General features: G+C 46.2%; 2 protein-coding genes across 5 annotated transcripts in view; both read right to left on the bottom strand.

Moving 5' to 3' along the window:
* LOC119342201 overlaps window positions 1-4,811 on the bottom strand; it is a 7,571-nt gene extending 2,760 nt beyond the window's left edge. The window contains exons 1-3 of one of the 3 annotated variants that reach the window (XM_037614049.1): window positions 4,674-4,811; window positions 4,037-4,205; window positions 2,604-2,709 (exon numbers count right to left, since the gene is read on the bottom strand). In XM_037614049.1, coding sequence (XP_037469946.1) covers window positions 2,604-2,709; window positions 4,037-4,144 — 214 coding nt within the window. In that variant the 5' untranslated portion in view covers window positions 4,145-4,205; window positions 4,674-4,811. Of the gene's footprint in view, window positions 1-2,603; window positions 2,710-3,049; window positions 3,169-3,274; window positions 3,540-4,036; window positions 4,206-4,673 lie in introns of those variants that run through there. The other 2 variants (XM_037614050.1, XM_037614051.1) reach the window with 2 other exon arrangements.
* Window positions 4,812-4,947: 136 nt separating this feature from the next.
* Window positions 4,948-7,959, bottom strand: LOC119342199 (pentatricopeptide repeat-containing protein At4g21065-like). 2 transcript variants are annotated; one of them, XM_037614048.1, is made up of 4 exons: window positions 5,579-7,959; window positions 5,397-5,494; window positions 5,260-5,312; window positions 4,948-5,159 (listed from the first exon to the last, which is right to left on the bottom strand). In XM_037614048.1, the coding sequence occupies exon 1, from the start codon at window positions 7,911-7,913 to the stop codon at window positions 5,685-5,687; it is 2,229 nt and encodes a 742-aa protein (XP_037469945.1). In that variant the 5' UTR covers window positions 7,914-7,959; the 3' UTR covers window positions 4,948-5,159; window positions 5,260-5,312; window positions 5,397-5,494; window positions 5,579-5,684. The 2 variants fall into 2 exon arrangements, with proteins under 2 accessions (XP_037469945.1, XP_037469944.1); XM_037614047.1 differs by having other exon boundaries at window positions 5,260-5,494.
* Window positions 7,960-16,654: the final 8,695 nt, after the last annotated feature.

Below are 16,654 nucleotides of genomic sequence, written 5' to 3'. Positions count from 1 at the left end.
GGGCGGGTATCAGGCTTCTCTCTGATCCAAGAGAGAGAGAATAGGCCACCGGGCTTCTCTCTGACCTTGCTGTGGTGGGCAGCGCGCCTCTTCCCATCATCCCCCATACAGCTCCTCCCAGTTTCAGGTCGAAGGCGCATCTTCCCGTCCATCACCTCCTCTCCGCCCAGCTCCAGGACGGAGGCGAGCATCAGCTCCACCTCGCTCCGTCCCCATCCACTGATCCACAGATCAACGCGGGTGCAGCACACCTCTCTGGCTAGCTTCAGAGCCAACTCCGGCGAGGCAAGCTACCCCTCCCTCCTCCTCCTCCTCCCCTCTCTTCTCCCTGCCTCTTCTTCCCCTATGCTACGATGCCCTCCTCCTCCTCTGCTGCGATGTGCTCTGTTTCTTCCTCTACAAAACTCCTCTGTTCCGTACATGTTGTGCACTAGTATATATGCAGAAATGTAGTGCTAGTGCAGTGCATATTTTAATCATGCTGGCTTTGATTATTTAATCTTGCTCATTGCAATCCACGTGTACTGCTAGTATATCTGTGAGCAGTGGCTAGTGCAGTGCATCTTCTCTGTTTATTTAATCTTGCTCATTGCTAATTACCATGTGGAGTTGTGAACTGAACACATTTAGTATACTTAGTGGTGCAAGTGGAAAGAACACTGTGTGTGCTATATGGCCAACAACAAGGTATACTCATGTACAACTCAATTAGTGAATTAATTAGTTATCAACTTGTCATACAGAGCTAGGTTTTTCTATGTAGTGATCTAATTTGCTACCACACAAAGTCAGGGCATGTCTATGATGTCGCCTCGTCATACGCCATAAGCGTTATAGAGTTATGAACAAAGTCGGTCACCACAAGATTCACTATGGCATAAAAACTATGCCCATAATTGGCTTGGCTAATATTTTTAAGTATTAGATTTATATGGAGCTTTGTGTCCCACTGCTTGCTAGTTAGTAGTTACACATGCACTTTCAGTAACAAATCCTATTGCCAGTTCAGAAAGTCACTGGCAGCTTATTACAACTTACAGAGTTGATGCTATGATTCATATTTTGTGACTTGTGTTCCACAAACAGGATATATGTTACCAATTACTTTATGATCTATCTTTACTCAAACTGAATGTTGAATTTCCTGGTGGATGCAATTCCACTCAAACTTCACTAGCCATTGTAATGAAAATAAGCAGTGTTCAAATATTTGCTGATAGATCAGTTAACTGGCCAATTAATCCCTGTTCAGTGGGTCACCAAGTAGCCGATTAACTGATTTATCAGCAAATTAACTGGCTGATTCACCTATTAATCCCCTACATGCCAGCCGGCCGAGCAGTTACCAGTTAGCGATTTCCTGAACATTTTAAATGAGTGGTCCTAATAAACCAGGTGTGCTGCCTATTGGTGATCAAGGAAACAGTGTTTGATTCACTCACCTAAGCCAAACTAAAGCTCCAACACCGAACGGGGTCAAAGAGAAGGCTTTGATGAGCTTTATATAGGCCAGAAGGGTTTTCAGTAAGTTCGCAAAAAACATGGACGCTATATCTTCCACCAGGTGCGCCACATTGACAAAAGAAGACACAGAAGTGGGATTAGGACGGCTAGTTAGCAAATTATTCCACATTAGGGGCATTGAAGTGCACTTCGAGAGTACAGGGACCCAGGTGAACTGATGCCATAAGTTTGGGGACCAATCATACAATTTACTCATTTGAAAAGAACTTACAAGATAGAATGAGATTTAATATTTTGGAGAGATGAAAGAGAATGCTCGTGAAGTTCGGGGAATGTTATCCATGCCAGTTCCACCTAGCATGTTCAAACATTTTCACATGTATGCTACTAAAGCCCTGTTCGGCAGCTCTCCGCTCCACAGCTCCGCGCCAGAGCAGAGCGGGCCGCAGCCTATTTTCTCGGAGTGGCCGAAGGGTCGCTCCGTGCGCTCCATGGAGCTGGATGACTGCCGAACAGGGCTTTAGTAGGTCTGTTATCATGCTAATGGAGCTACAGTCCACTGGTAAACCTTCAGCACAAAGCAGCTCATGCAAATCAATCTTCAAACAATTGGGATTTTGAACATGAATATATGATGTCTTGTTTGTGTTATTTGCCAACAAAGTCCACATTATGAGCCTATCAACTGAATCTTCTACATCTACACAAGCATTCTGCTAGTGCTTATGTTGTGTCGTCAAGTTGCACAATTTCAAGGCACAAATGGGAACTAGGAAATATCTCCGTTGGCATAAATACATAAGGAGGCACAAATGAAGAGAACATATTGTGGTTTGCAAGATGTTTCCATTATGTTCGAAAATTATACTAATGAATTCTGAGAGGTCAAAAGGAGGGGAACTGAACATTTTTTACCAGGTTTATTTTAAAAACAGAAGATTTAACTAGCCATCATATAACAGTTCTTGAAGACATGGTTTGTACCAAAAGCATTGATTTATTCTGTGCAAACAAGAAATTGCCCACAGTTTCAGCCATCTGGCCAATTATGTATGAAGTATGATGTTGTTTACCAATCCTGAGACCTCATAGCTAGTAGGATAAAGATATATCTGAGTGTATAAAGTAAAGACCATTACCAAGTTCAGTAAAGCTCGGTTCTATCTTGGCCTCAAGGGAGAGGGTATCAATCACTTCTTTCTGGTTCATATACAGCTGGAGACAGCGCTCAATGAGATTCTGGACCTGCACCAGTAGTTACTAGCAACATGAGTCATCGATATATGCAAGCAACCACTTACCAATTTTAACTATAGCATATGCCATAACAAGAGCAAGGAATCCCATCCAAAGTCTGCTCCGCAACCCACAAGCAAAAATAACAAATATGGGTTGCTTGCGACTTTGCGTTTCAACATCAACAAGCAATAGCACACGCCACGCATGATATATTGACCTAGACCGCAGCTAGCTTGAATGGACAGGAATCAGCAGAAAAATAAACGAAAATATCAGAGAGACATGAAGCAGGAAAATGCAGCAAAGCACAAGTAGTGTTAGTCAGTTGTGAAATGATGATACTGACGAGCTGTATGTCCTGGCGAGAGACCTTGCGGACGTCCTCCCCCGACATGTCGCCGCCGGCCGCCGGCGCTCCCTGATTCTTCCGGCCCTAGTCCCCTCCTCCGCCCCCTTCCGCTCTCCCTGAAAGGCCCGGTGAACCAAGCCTGGGGGTGAGACCCGGGGCGGATCCAGACGGTGCGCCCAGAAAATCACGAGGGCCACCGGGGGTATGGAATCGAGCTCGTACCTCAGAACCCTACGGCGGGAGGCCGGGACGGGGTGGGGGGTAAACAGCAGGAGCGCGGCGTCCCGGCGGCGAGGAAGAGCGGGACCGGCGACGGGCGTGGGACTGGGGCGTCGGCGGTGAGACGGCGCGGCGGTGGAGTCGCAGGGGGCTCGGGCTGATCGATCCGGTCTTGCTGGCTATGCGAGGAGCTGGGAAAAGGGGGTGGGGGAGAAGAAAGGGGAGGAGCGATTCCAGTAGTGGTGTGGATGGGGAGAAAACGGGCCAAAGGAGGAGAGGAGGGCCCGGATTCCTAATCCGCTGCTAGTGATGAGGCTTTTCGCACGGAATCTGCTATCAAATACAGTGCCCTGTGCTTTGTGCTCAAACATACTCCGGAAAAGAAAGGTTTTGGTGAACTGGAGATTCTCATAGATCGCTGTAAATAATTTAGTGGAAAAATACTATTGAAAGGGTTTGGATTGACCAAGCATGTTACTGTTACTAGGGTTAGTTGTATACAGGAAAACTGGAATGTACGTACTTGCAGCAAACAGGCAGCAGTGGAACAAATACACCTTTGTGTTTCAGTGTAAAGAAAAAAAAAATACTCCACTATTTGGTGTAGTATTTAGTCAAGCAAATGCACACTACTATATTCGGCCCGCGATTATCGGCCCGATCCAATCACACCGTAAAACAGAAACCAGGCTGTTGGTGAAGAATAAAATTTATGCTTTCACTAAAACATATACAAAAGGCGCATTATATGTGTTTCAGACACACCAGTTTCTGCAGTGGACTTGCCAGCGATGCTGCGATGTATCCATCCCCCTGTACCCCACCACACTGAGATGCTCCATCCGATTCCCTTCCCTGCACCACTAAACCCATTCAACTTGTGCCTCAACAGCTCAAACTCAAAGCACCCGAATCTGAAGCAGACGATAGTTTCCTGCAATGGTCAGGCAGGGAGCTGAATCAGAAACACAGAAACCGGATTAAAGGGTTGAAACTTTACACTAGCGAAGCCAGATCAAGACAGAAGGCTAAAATTATAAAGGCAAGTCAAGTTCCCATCCCTAAGTCAAACATGGAAGAATTGATCAAGGTTCAGAACAATCAGAGATCTGACTGGCAGGTGACGTGTTCAGATCAGGCCACTCAGATTCGAGGCCCAAACCAATCTGAAATACAACTAGCATTGATACTGTCCCAGCATATAAATAATTAAATAAAGATCAGCAAGAAGAATCATGCGGTTTGTGCAAGGATCAGATTCTTGCCAACTCAGACAGGAAGATTCAAGATATGATGTTTGGGGGGGTGGCATCTCAAGAGGGTAACAAACTATGGCGTGGATCTGGTTTTGATCTCATGCACTAAACTACAGGGCGCGTCTTGATTAAGCTTAGGCACTAACCTTCATTTCTTGATTTCAAAAAAAAAAGACCTTCATTTCTTGGCTTCTTTAGCTGCATGGCATCTCTTTCATCCTTGCAGCATTTTATTTCTTTGCCAAAATATCGTATAAAGGAAGTTTAATAGCTGCAAAATGGTGGCTGGATGTTTCTCCCAACATCTAGAGAAGTCACCCAGGGGCTTGCTGGTTTGCACCATGGTCAATGGGTTAGCCAGCCTCGGTTCGATCCACAGCTCTACCTTAATAATATTGATGACTAGTTCCTCCTGGGTACCACTCTCCTTCTCCCACCATCTATCAGCATGTTTGCAGCTCTCTTTCCCAGCACATTTTCATCATGTGCTTCATAGCTCCATAAAAGTGAATTCCAGACCTTGGGAGAAAGGAAGCCGTAGGAATTCCACTTTGCCTCACCGAGCGTCGAGCATGGAATCATGGCTGCAGGGTGCCGTGGATGCGCCACCTCCTTTGTCTACATTTTTTACCCTGAAATGCCACAGAAAAGAAAGAAACCACCGGAGTTACTGGGCAGGCCTGTTCAGTAGTCTACATGTCCCACCTAGACTATTGACTTCGGCCTACTTACCCTTGGGAGTCACCGGGCTGGCCTCTTCATTAACATGGCAACAAGTGACAGAACTGCAGATTAGGAAACAAGGGCAGCCATACAGATTACACGAGAAGAACATGGATAACATTCACTTCCATCAGTTCGATCTCCACCTGGACTATGTGTGTGATGAATGTTACCGTGTGAAGAGGAGCTCATTTCCAGTGAGCCAACTGGTATTCATCAGTTTGACACAACTGACCTTCTTTTCCTGATAAAGTGGCCATTGCTCTCAGAAGATGAACATGAGTAATCACTCTAACTTAAATGGCACATCGAAGAGAACAAAGGATACCTTTGGCCACGGCTTGAAAGCTACTCTGAAGATGAAATAGTATTATGTCTAGTGTTTCCTCATCCTTCAAGCTTTACACCAGGACCAGCGCCTTACAAAACGTTAATCACCAAAAATCATTGCAAGAACATGCTCCGCCCCTGAAGTGATGGAACCGACTCCGGTCTCTCACAATGATTTCCCGGTTCCAAAGCCTTGAGATCAACTTGATTGCAGAGTGGCAGTCCTCGCAGACCCGGAGATTCTTTATGATATGAACAGGCAGGTTTGGTGCTAGACTAATGAGGCCAAATGCAATGGCCAATTTCTCACTGTGTGCTAAAAGTGCCTGTTCTTTCTCTTCCTCATCGACATCCACTGTTATCTGCGACGTGATAGGTGAATATCCTACTGACTTTAACCTGCGTCTAATCTCGTCCAACGTTACAATAATCTCCATTATGCGTGGATGCGATCGGTCACCAACTATAAACTTATGCACCTGCCCAGCCACGGCAATCGAGCTGTAACCTGCAGTCTTCTTCACACCCCTTTCTTCCATCAATCTCCTTATTTTTGATGCATCTTCCCATTGTCTAGAATCAATGTAAATGTTGTACATCTGGACATAGACAGCATCCTCAGCTGGCTCTAGCTTCAGAAGATGATCTGCAGCATTTCGAGCTAGATCGACGTTCTTGTGGACTCTACAAGCACTCAAGATGGAGCCCCATATCACAGCATTTGGCTGCATTGGCATGGACCGCACAAGATCCATAGCTTCATCCAGAAGTCCACTGCGACCCAGCAAATCTATCATGCAGCCATAGTGCTCAATTTGGGGGCGTATATTGTGCACCAATCTCATCTCGTCGAAATACAGACGGCCTTCATCCAGTAGGCATGAATGACTACATGCAGTCAGAACAGCAATGTATGTAACTGAATTGGCATGAAAGCCATCACACTTCATCCAGAAGAAGTGCTCCAGAGCAGCCATACCCATCCCATTGAATGCGAGACCTCCAATCATGGCGCTCCAAGTGTGAACATCTCTCACACTCATCTGTTTGAAAGCAACAGTCGCCTCTTCCACCCTCCCACACTTCATGTACATGTCCAAGAGTGCAGTACCGAGGTAAACATCTCTTTCCACCAGCCTCTGCTCAATGCAAGCGTGCAAGGCCCTGCCCTGTGGCAATGCACCTAAACTTGCTGAAGCAGTTAGAAGGCCCACCAAGGTAAAATTATCAGCACGCAAACCATGTCTCCTCATCTTCGTGAAAAGAAGTAGCGCTTCTCTAAGCCGGCCACCATGGATGTACCCAGTGATCAACGAGTTAAATGTGATGATGTCATGGTCCTCCATCTGATCAAACAGAGAGCGTGCAATGTCAACATGGCCTACCTTGCAGTATCCATCAATCATAGCATTCCATGGCTGGGGTCCTCGGCCCCTACCTAAAGCATCAAAAACCTCCCTTGCACGGCCAATGTCACCACACTTGGCATACATGTCGATGAGCGCAACTACAAGTTTGTTACTCATCAACATCCTCTTGTCCCCAACCAGCATGTGCAGTGAGCATCCAAAATCCAAATCCTTCAGCTGAGCACATGCCGAGAGCACGCCAATCACGGTAACCTCATCTGGTGCAATGCCATCAGAAAGCATGCGGTTGAAGCAATCCACAGCCTCAGCGGCCCGACCAGCACGCGAGTAGCCTGAAATCAAACCAGTCCAAGCGACCACGTTCCTCGCCGGAGCCCGCGCCAGAAGGCGCCGCGCATCATCGAGCAGCCCCGTCTTGGCCAGCCCACTGATGACCGTCGTCCAAGCAACCGCGTCCTTCACGGAAGCCTCGTCGAAAGCCCAGCGGGCATCGCCCGGGAGCCCAAGCTCAGCGTACATATGGATGAGAGGGCTCGCAATGAGCGGCACGGCGGAGGGGAGCATGGTACGGAAGCACGCGGCGTGCAGCATCCGGCACAGGAGGACGTGCGCGCCGCCGCGGGCGCAGCACTTGAAGAGGAAGTGGAACGTGAAGGCGTCCGGGGGCACGCCCCCGCGGCGCATCCGCCGGTAGAGGAGGATTGGGTGCACGGGTCCCGAGGAGGCGCGGAAGCAGGCGCGGAGCGCGGTGTCGAAGAGGAAGGTGGAGCAGGGCATTCGGTCGAACAGGCTGAGCGCGTAGCGGAGGTGGAGCGGGTCGCCGGGGGAAGTGCAGCTGGCGAGGGAGTTGAGGAGGTGCGCGGCGGAGGGCTGGTGGAGGAGGCGGCCGGAAGCGGTGAGGAGGGCGTGGAGCTCCGTGGCCTGCCGGACGGAGCGAGGGGTTGGCCATGGCGCCCGGGGCATCTCACGTCGCGGCTGCTCGCGACGAAGAAAGACGGCCGTGTTTTTTTATTTTATTTTGTGATGATGAAGTGGGCTCGTGTTTCTGTTTAGCTGCCCATCTTTGAATACCGTGGCTCATTGTGACACTCGACCAAACGCACAGGCCGGCCCATCTGTCTGTTTTCAAGGGGACTTTTTATTCTGACATCGGCAATTCGAAGAATGGGGACTTTAAGAGGTACTGGTTAAAACTGTTGCACAGGCTGTTTGGAACACCTAGGTGCCTAGGCTCCTTGCCTTTTCACCACTAGATTGTATTTAGATGCGCACTATCGTAACGGGTTGTTTCATTAGAAAACCGCTAATCGTTATAAATATGATATAATCACTAATTGAATGCTATAATGATGGCTCTCCATGTCATGCATGGAAACGTTCCATGTTGAGACATAATAGGAGAGAGAAATCAATAATCAATGTGTCATGATTAATTGTCTGCTCTTTCTTGCCATGTTTCATAGATGAAGGTATGTGATACTTATTAGTAATATACAAAAACTATTTGTACTTAGGAGGGTATGCGTGCATATTTCTCTTGATGTACGAGAACGTACACAGGGGTATCTTAAGTATGTGTATTATTTTGATTAGATACAATACCCTGAGTATGTGTATACTTTAATTAGGTATATACGTAGTCATATTTTATTTTAGGTATATATATTGACTGGATACCTACAAGATAGTATTTAGTCCATATTTTACTTTAGATATATATTTAACTAGGTATATACTCGGGTATATGTATATTTTCGTTCGGTATAATAGCTCGGGTATGTTAATATTTTTAATAAATATAATACATCTGGTATGTGTATATTTATAATAGATCAACAATCTTTGTATATTTTTAATAGATATAAACAATATGTGTATATTTTCAGTAGGTATAAAACATGCGATATGTGTATTTTATCATTAGGTATAACACCACGGGTTTGTGTATATTCATTAGATATAATACCCTGGGTATATGTATATTTTTGTTACGTATAATACACTTGGTACGTGTATGTTTTTATTAGATATAGTTCTTCATGTTTTTGTGTATTTTCATTAGGTGTATCATCAACACGTATATATTTTTATTATGAATAATACCCAACAACTATTGTCGTGGTCTAATATCATGTACAAGTGTGTATTGTAATTATAACTAGTGTCGCGGTCTAATAATATGTACGTGTGTGTATGACGAATTTGGATTTTGCATGCGTCGGAGTTGCCTCCAAATAAAGCAAGTTAATTTGGAAATAAGTTATAAATGCTTGATGTTATCTCATTCACACCTCGACGCACGACTCGGTCTGTCTGTTCCGGTGGTTCTAGGAAGACTAAGGCTTCGGCAGCTGAAACTGTCCTGCTAAAGACCTTAGGTTTTGATTGTGAGGATCTGGCCGTGTCTGAGGACGCGCTAGGCCAGCTTCGTACGGTGTTCGATTCACCACTTCAGGAGCCACGGCTGAGGGCCATCGCGACCATCTTTGGGAAGGCCATACCACTTAATCTAGCAGGGGAGGCAGGGATGGATGTGCCTGTTATGGCGCAGTAGGTTCGAAGGTTGTGACGGTGTTGGAGTCATCCTAATCCGATGTCTGTCAACGCTTTGGAGTTGGTGTGTTGGAATGTCAGAGGCCTTAACAACCCGGCCAAGAGGAAGGCACTTAGAGGATTTGTAGACTCGGTGCATGCGGCGATTGTATGTATTTTAGAAACTAAGCTAGAGGTTGTGAACATTTTTGTAATCCTGCAATGCATGGGACCAAACTATGATGGTTTTACCTATTTACCGGCGTCGGAGACGAGAGGTGGCATTTTTGTGGCATGGGACACCACTCGGGTGATGGTAACAAACTTTGTCAATGACTCTCATTGCATCACAGGGTTTGTCTCACCTAAGGAGGGGACACCTTGGTGGCTTACCGTAGTATATGGGCCACAAGAGGATGAGCATAAGATTAATTTCTTGAATGAGCTCTCGGAGAGAAGATCCCTATGTCTGGGGCCATGGCTCGTGATTGGGTACTTTAATCTTATCTTATATGCGACTGATAAAAATAACGCAAATTTAGATCAGAGAATGATGGGGAAGTTCAAGCGTTTTGTGGATAACAATGCGCTCAAGGAGCTCTTCTTGCATGGGCGAAAGTTCATGTGGAGTAATGAAAGGGAGATGCCCACGCTTACCAAGATTGATCGTGCGTTCGTTTCAGTGGATTGGGAGATTGATCACCCGGATTGTTTGTTGCAAGCTTTGTCCACTGAGCATTCCGATCATTGCCCCTTGCATCTCACACTCCATGAGCCTATGCATTATAAAAAGAGGTTCCGTTTTGAGAAGTTTTGGGTTAAAATGGAGGGATTCCTGGATATCGTAAAGGAGGCGTGGGTATGTGATCACAGCATCACGGATCCTTTCTTGCGGCTGGATGTGATGCTTCGCAACACGGCTCGAGCTCTTGCCGCTTGGGGGCAGAGAGAGATTGGAAATATCAAGTTGCAGATTGCCATTGCAAATATTGTTATCTTGCGGTTCGACTGCGCCATGGAAAACCGTAGGCTCACGGAGGAGGAAAGATGGCTCAGAAGAACGTTGAAGCAACTGGTGCTTGGGTTGGCATCACTAGAGAGAACCATTGCCAGACAAAGGTCTAGAATATCTTGGCTCCAAGAAGGGGATGCTAACACGCGCTTGTTTCATTTGGTGACGAATGGGAGGCGTATGAAGAACTACATACCTTCATTGAGCATGGAAGGGCGTACTATCACTGATCAGAAAGGCAAGGAGGAAGCCTTCTATAACGCTTACAAGGATTTGTTGGGCAAGGACGTTGCTAGAGAGTTCACGCTAGATTTGGAGGGTCTTGGAGTCGCTCACGTGGATCTATCGGAGCAAGACCGGGTGTTTACAGAAGAGGAGGTGTGGGCAGTCATTAAGGATCTTCCCTCTGATAAAGCACCGGGTCCGGATGGGTTCATTGGCTTGTTCTTTCAAAAATCTTGGGAAGTGATCAAGATGGATCTGATGGCTGCTATTCATAAGTTGTTTCTTGGAAATGGGAGGGGTTTTGGGAGGCTTAACCAAGATGCTTCTTCGGTGTTCGATTTTCGGCCAATTAGCCTTGTGCATAGCATGCCCAAGATTGCTTCTAAGCTCCTTACTTCGAGGCTTAGACCGCGCATGGGGGACCTTGTCCAAGTGAATCAGTCCGCTTTCATAAAAGGGAGATGCTTGCATGATAATTTCCTTCTCATGAGACAAGTGGCGAGGATGATTCACATAAGGAAAGCTAAAGGAGTTTTGCTCAAGCTCGACATTACTAAAGCCTTTGACTCCTTGGCATGGCCGTTCTTGTTTAAAGTGTTAAGAGCCAAGGGTTTTTCGGAGCGGTGGATCGCTTGGATCGCCACCCTGCTTACTACTACTAGCTCTAGAGTGATCGTAAATGGGTGTGCGGGAGATAAGTTTATGCATGCTAAAGGCTTGAGGCAAGGGGATTCGATCTCCCCCTTACTCTTTGTTATCGCCATGGATATCCTCACGCATATCATCATCAAGGCACATGAGGCTGGAGTCATGAGTCCCATCAATGGATGTAGCCCTATGCAGCGGCTGTCTTTGTATGCGGATGATGTGGTTCTTTTCATCAAACCCACACGGCCGGATCTTGAGTTAGTCAAAGAATCTCTTACCATCTTTGGAGTTGCTTCTGGACTAAAAGTAAATTTTGCTAAATCGGCGGCAATTATGATTCGAGCAGAGCTGGAGGATGAGGATATTGTGAAGTCGGCGCTGCCTTGGAAGCTTGCCACCTTTCCATGCAAGTACCTTGGATTGCAGCTAAGCATTTGGCAGTTGAAAAGATCGGAGTGGCAACCAATGGTGGACGCGGCACTCCGCATTTTGCCAGGATGGCAAAGGGGTCTGGTGACCAGACCAGGCAGGCTGGTTCTTGTCAACCAGGTCATGAGAGCGCGGGCTACTCACCACCTTATGGTTGCGGAGGCGCCAAAATGGGCACTTGACAAAGTGGACAAAGGGTGTAGGGCCTTCTTCTGGGCCGGGACTGAGGAAATCAAGGGAGGCAAATTTGTTGTATCTTGGGCGAGAGTATGCAGGCCTAAGCTCATGGGAGGGCTAGGCGTCATTGACCTACACAAGCATGACATTGCTCTAAGGTTGAGGTGGGAATGGCTTAGACGCACGGATGCTTCCAGGCCGTGGCAAGGGCTTTGCTTGACCGCGGACAAATCGGTAGTGCAAGCATTTGGTAGCTTGGTGAAATGGAGAGTTGGAGCTGGGGACAAAACCCTGTTCTGGAAGGATAGATGGATCCAGGGTGCTACCATCGCGGAGGTCGCTCCTCTAGTGGCGACGTCAGTTCATACGCAAGTTGCCAACAGGAGACTTGTCTGAGAGGCTTTGGATATGCATTCTTGGATGAAGGATGTAGTCGGCGACCTGTGCACGGAAGGCCTAATCCAGTTTATAGGCCTTTGGGAGATCCTTGAGGAGGTTCATCTGGATGCTCAGTCCGAGGACAGTCCCATTTGGGCTTGGAATGCGTCAGGAACTTACACTGCTTCTTCTGCTTACAAGATGTTATGTGAGGGAGGAGTTAGATTCCACTCTTTTGGGGCTATTTGGAAGTGCTGGGCCCCTCTGGCTTGCAAAATTTTCATGTGGCTGGCCGTCCAATATCGGCTACGGACTTCAGACAGAAGAGCGAGACATAACTTACAAGATCAAATTTCAAAATGCTTTCTATGTGACCAAGAGGAGGACACGGTGGACCACATCCTGCAGCAATGTGTGTTCTCGAGGCAAGTGTGGCTCACTTGCATCTCTAGGATGGGGTTGCCCATGGAGCTTTGCCCAACCTATGATTCTAGATTGGTGCATTGGTGGTCGGACGCTAGAAAGCGTTTTCTTAAGCACTCTCGGAAAGGTTTTGACTCTTTTGTTATGCTCATCTACTGGACGTTATGGAAACAAAGGAATGCGAGGGTGTTTGGTTCGGGCCAGATCAAGAATGAACAAGACACGGTGGACATGATCTTCGACGAGCTGAGGATGTGGGCCACGGCAGGAGCTTTTGGAGAGCAATGTGTGTTAGAGTAGTCGAGTAGCCTGTGTGTGGAGTGGTGGCTCGGTCAGGCTGGATGTAGCCCAACCGGCAATTCTGTAAACTCTTGTACATATTTTCTCCCTTCTATAAAGCTAATGTACGCCTTTGGCGTACCCTCGAAAAAAAATGTTATCTCATATATGGACAGTCTTGCATGCAAATGTATTAGGAAACAAATGAATACTAATGCACGCTGTTTCCATTGAAATGCATTAACGGGTTGGACCCGAACAAGGTGCCCAGGCACCTAGGTGTCCCACATGATTTACCTATATATATATATATATATATATATATATATATATATATATATATATATATATATATATAGACACACACACACACACGAAATTCCATCCTACCACCCGGTGGTAGTTACCCCACATGTCTCATATACTACCAAGTGCTACTATATATATTTATTTATTATTTTAAATATATTCATATACTATATCTAAGATATTTCAAAGCAAGTTACATGAAAAAATTGCTTATGAGCCCATAGTTTTTTGTTATATTTGTGAAATACATACATATTTGTACGTAAAAAAGGGCATAATCAAAACAAGGTATATACTACATAAAAAATAGTATATATACTACCTAACCATTGTTATATACTACATACTACACGTACATACTCTCGATTTCGACAGATAATATATACAACATACAAAACACAAATGGTGGTAACTACCACTGCTTGTAGGAAACATTTGTCCTACATATGTACACACACACACACACACATTTGTTTCTTCTATTTTGTTTGCATATTTTTTCTCATTTTCTATTGAATCGGATTCTAAAATCATTATGTGAGCATCTCAACATGTTAATTAGAAAGTTCTAGTGGGAAGGTTTCTTTAGAGCATTGTAATAGAGAATCAAATTCTGTAGCTCATGTGCTAGCTCTTCAGGGTCGGGATGATCCACCGTCTGTGTGGCTGGACTCCCCATCCTCTTTTATCTCTTTTTTATTAGCAGACGATATAAGCGTGGTTTAATTTAATAAAGCTAGCCATGAAGGCCTTCCTATAAAAAAAAATAAAAAGTTTTGGTGGGGCTCTACATATGGGAAACGCAAAACTCATTGGGTCTCATGGGAGACAATGACAAAACCCAAAGGTATGGGGGGTTTGGGTTTTAAAGATTTCGAGCTGTTCAATTTGGCTATGCTAGCTAAACAGGCCTGGCGAATACTACAAGATTCAGAATCTCTAAGTGCTCGAATATTGAAAAGCATCTATTTTCCGGCCACTAATTTCTTGCAAGCAACATTAGGAAATCACCCCAGCCAGATTTGGAGGGCCTTAATTGAGGGCCGAGACACTCGTAAGCAAGGAATAACCAGGCGTATAGGGAATGATGCAACAACTAATATATGGGACGACAACTAGCTTTCGAGGAACGAGATGCTCCGCCCTTACGGGTGTTGGAGTGCAAATCGGCCTCAGCTGGTCTCTGAACTGATAGATCCCACGTCAGCCTCGTGGAACACACATAGAGTAAATGAAGTATTTCTGTCGACGGATGCCAAGATCATTCTGGGGATTCCACTATGCACACGAAATACGGATGATATCTGGTGTTGGCATTTTGAGAACCATGGATCCTTTTCGGTCAAATCAGCATACAAAATGTTGGTGGCCACCAAACTACGCTGCGAGGCATGGCTGGAGGGCCCGCGAGGCATGGCTGGAGGGCGTGCCAGGCACTTCAAGTTTAAAACGCCAAGGAGGAATCATGGAAGAAATTGTGGAAGACTGAGGTGCCGGCCAAAATTCGTATGTTTCTATGGAGGCTCTCAAAGCATTCCTTGCCAACAGAGGACGTTCGGTCTCATCGGACATGTCCGACACTAGTAACTGCGGGTTATGTGGGAGACCAGATTCCTGGAAGCACTCTTTGCTTCAGTGCATGTTGTCAAGATGTATATGGGCCCTGGTGGATGAAGAGCTAGCACATAAAATGTTGATGATTCAAGAATCAAGCGCGAAGCAGTGGCTGTTTACACTGATGGAGTCACTCCCACATGACATGTTTGTCCTCCTGTCAGTTACGCTTTGGGTGATCTGGGCAGCACGTCGTAAAGCGATCCATGAAGGAATCTTTCATAGCCCACAAGCAGTGCATACGTTCATCAAAAGGTTCCTAGGTGATCTGAATATTATTGAACAGGGTAACCAGTGTAGCACAACAAATACCACTTCAGTATAACATGCAGCACCTACACGCCCAAGGGCCCCTCCTGCGGGATACGCCAAGATTCACGTCGACGCTGCTGTGCTGTCAGGAAGAGTAGGAGCGGCCGCTGCGGTATGCCGGGATAGCAACGACAACTACCTGGGTAGCTCTGCCCTAGTGATCCGCGGCGTGGACGATCCGGCGTCTTTGGAAGCTCTAGCGTGCACGGAAGGCGATTGCCCTAGCTGAAGATCTACTTCTGAATAATTTTGTAGTTGCCTCAGACTGCAAGAAGGTGGTCGCAGATATCACTAAGGGGACCCGAGGTCACTATGGTGCCGTCATCAACGAGATTAAGCTAGGGTAGCCCAATATAACGGTAATTTTTCTTTCGAGAGTCGTGCTGTGAATTATGAAGCACATAGTCTTGCCGGGTTTTCTCTTACGGGAGGTCCAGGGCGCCACGTTTGGTTTGGCCATCCCCATGGTCAAACTCGCATCCCACTTTTCTGTGGAATATGAATAAAGAACTGGCTTTCCCCTAAAAAAAACTAATTGAGGAGTACTCATCGCAAAGATCATCCCACCTTCTTTTTTTAAAAATAGTACAGACGCAAGCGCTCATATACACGCGCATACACTCACCCCTATGAACGCACACACGCACACCCTACTCCTATGAGCACATCCGAAAGACTGAGCCGACATATCATCTTGAAATTTACAAAGTCGCGTAGGCACCTCATCGTCGACGGGAACGTCTCCTCCCACTGAATGTTCCCACTGAATGTGCATCGCTAAAAATCCTGAAATAAATGCCAGCACCATGACTTAAACCCTGGTGGGCTGGGGATACCATAGTCCCTCTAACCATCCAACCACTGGTTGGTTCGCATCACCCCACCTTCTCAGGTTGTGACAAATGGTGCGCTGCATATGCCTCACTTGCCGCAACATGCGAGTTCTCTCTTTTTCTAGATTCGTTTATTCAAAATATTTTATCTCTTAAACCGTGCGTCCAAATCTCGAATCGTTTTCACTATTGGATTTCTCGCGTCGAGATCTTCAAAACTAGATCACATGTTGAAGGTTTTAACGCACTTTTTTCATGAAAAACCCGAATCGGGAGCACAGTTTTTTCCCTTACCGAAAGAGGTATGGCCATGCCTCTCGCAGAATCATAACTGTGTCTCTCGTGGAAGCAAAACCGTGCCTCTCATGGAAGGAAAAAAAACAGAAAACACGTCTTTTTTCTTTCCGGAAGAGGCACGGCCGTGCCTCTCACGAAATCACAACCATGTCTCTCGCGGAAGCAAAATTGTGCCTCTCGCGAAAGGAAAAAAAACAGAAAACACATTTTTTTTGTTTCTGGGAGGCACAGCCGTG

The sequence above is a fragment of the Triticum dicoccoides genome, chromosome 7B (genome assembly GCF_002162155.2).
Source record: "Triticum dicoccoides isolate Atlit2015 ecotype Zavitan chromosome 7B, WEW_v2.0, whole genome shotgun sequence".
Lineage (NCBI taxonomy): Eukaryota > Viridiplantae > Streptophyta > Magnoliopsida > Poales > Poaceae > Triticum > Triticum dicoccoides.
Note: the sequence above shows the minus strand (reverse complement) of the source record. Positions and strands in the feature narration are given on the sequence as shown.

Excerpts from the sequence above, each read along its gene's own strand:
- LOC119342199 (XM_037614047.1), bottom strand. The coding sequence starts at position 7,913 with ATGCCCCGGGCGCCATGGCCAACCCCTCGCTCCGTCCGGCAGGCCACG.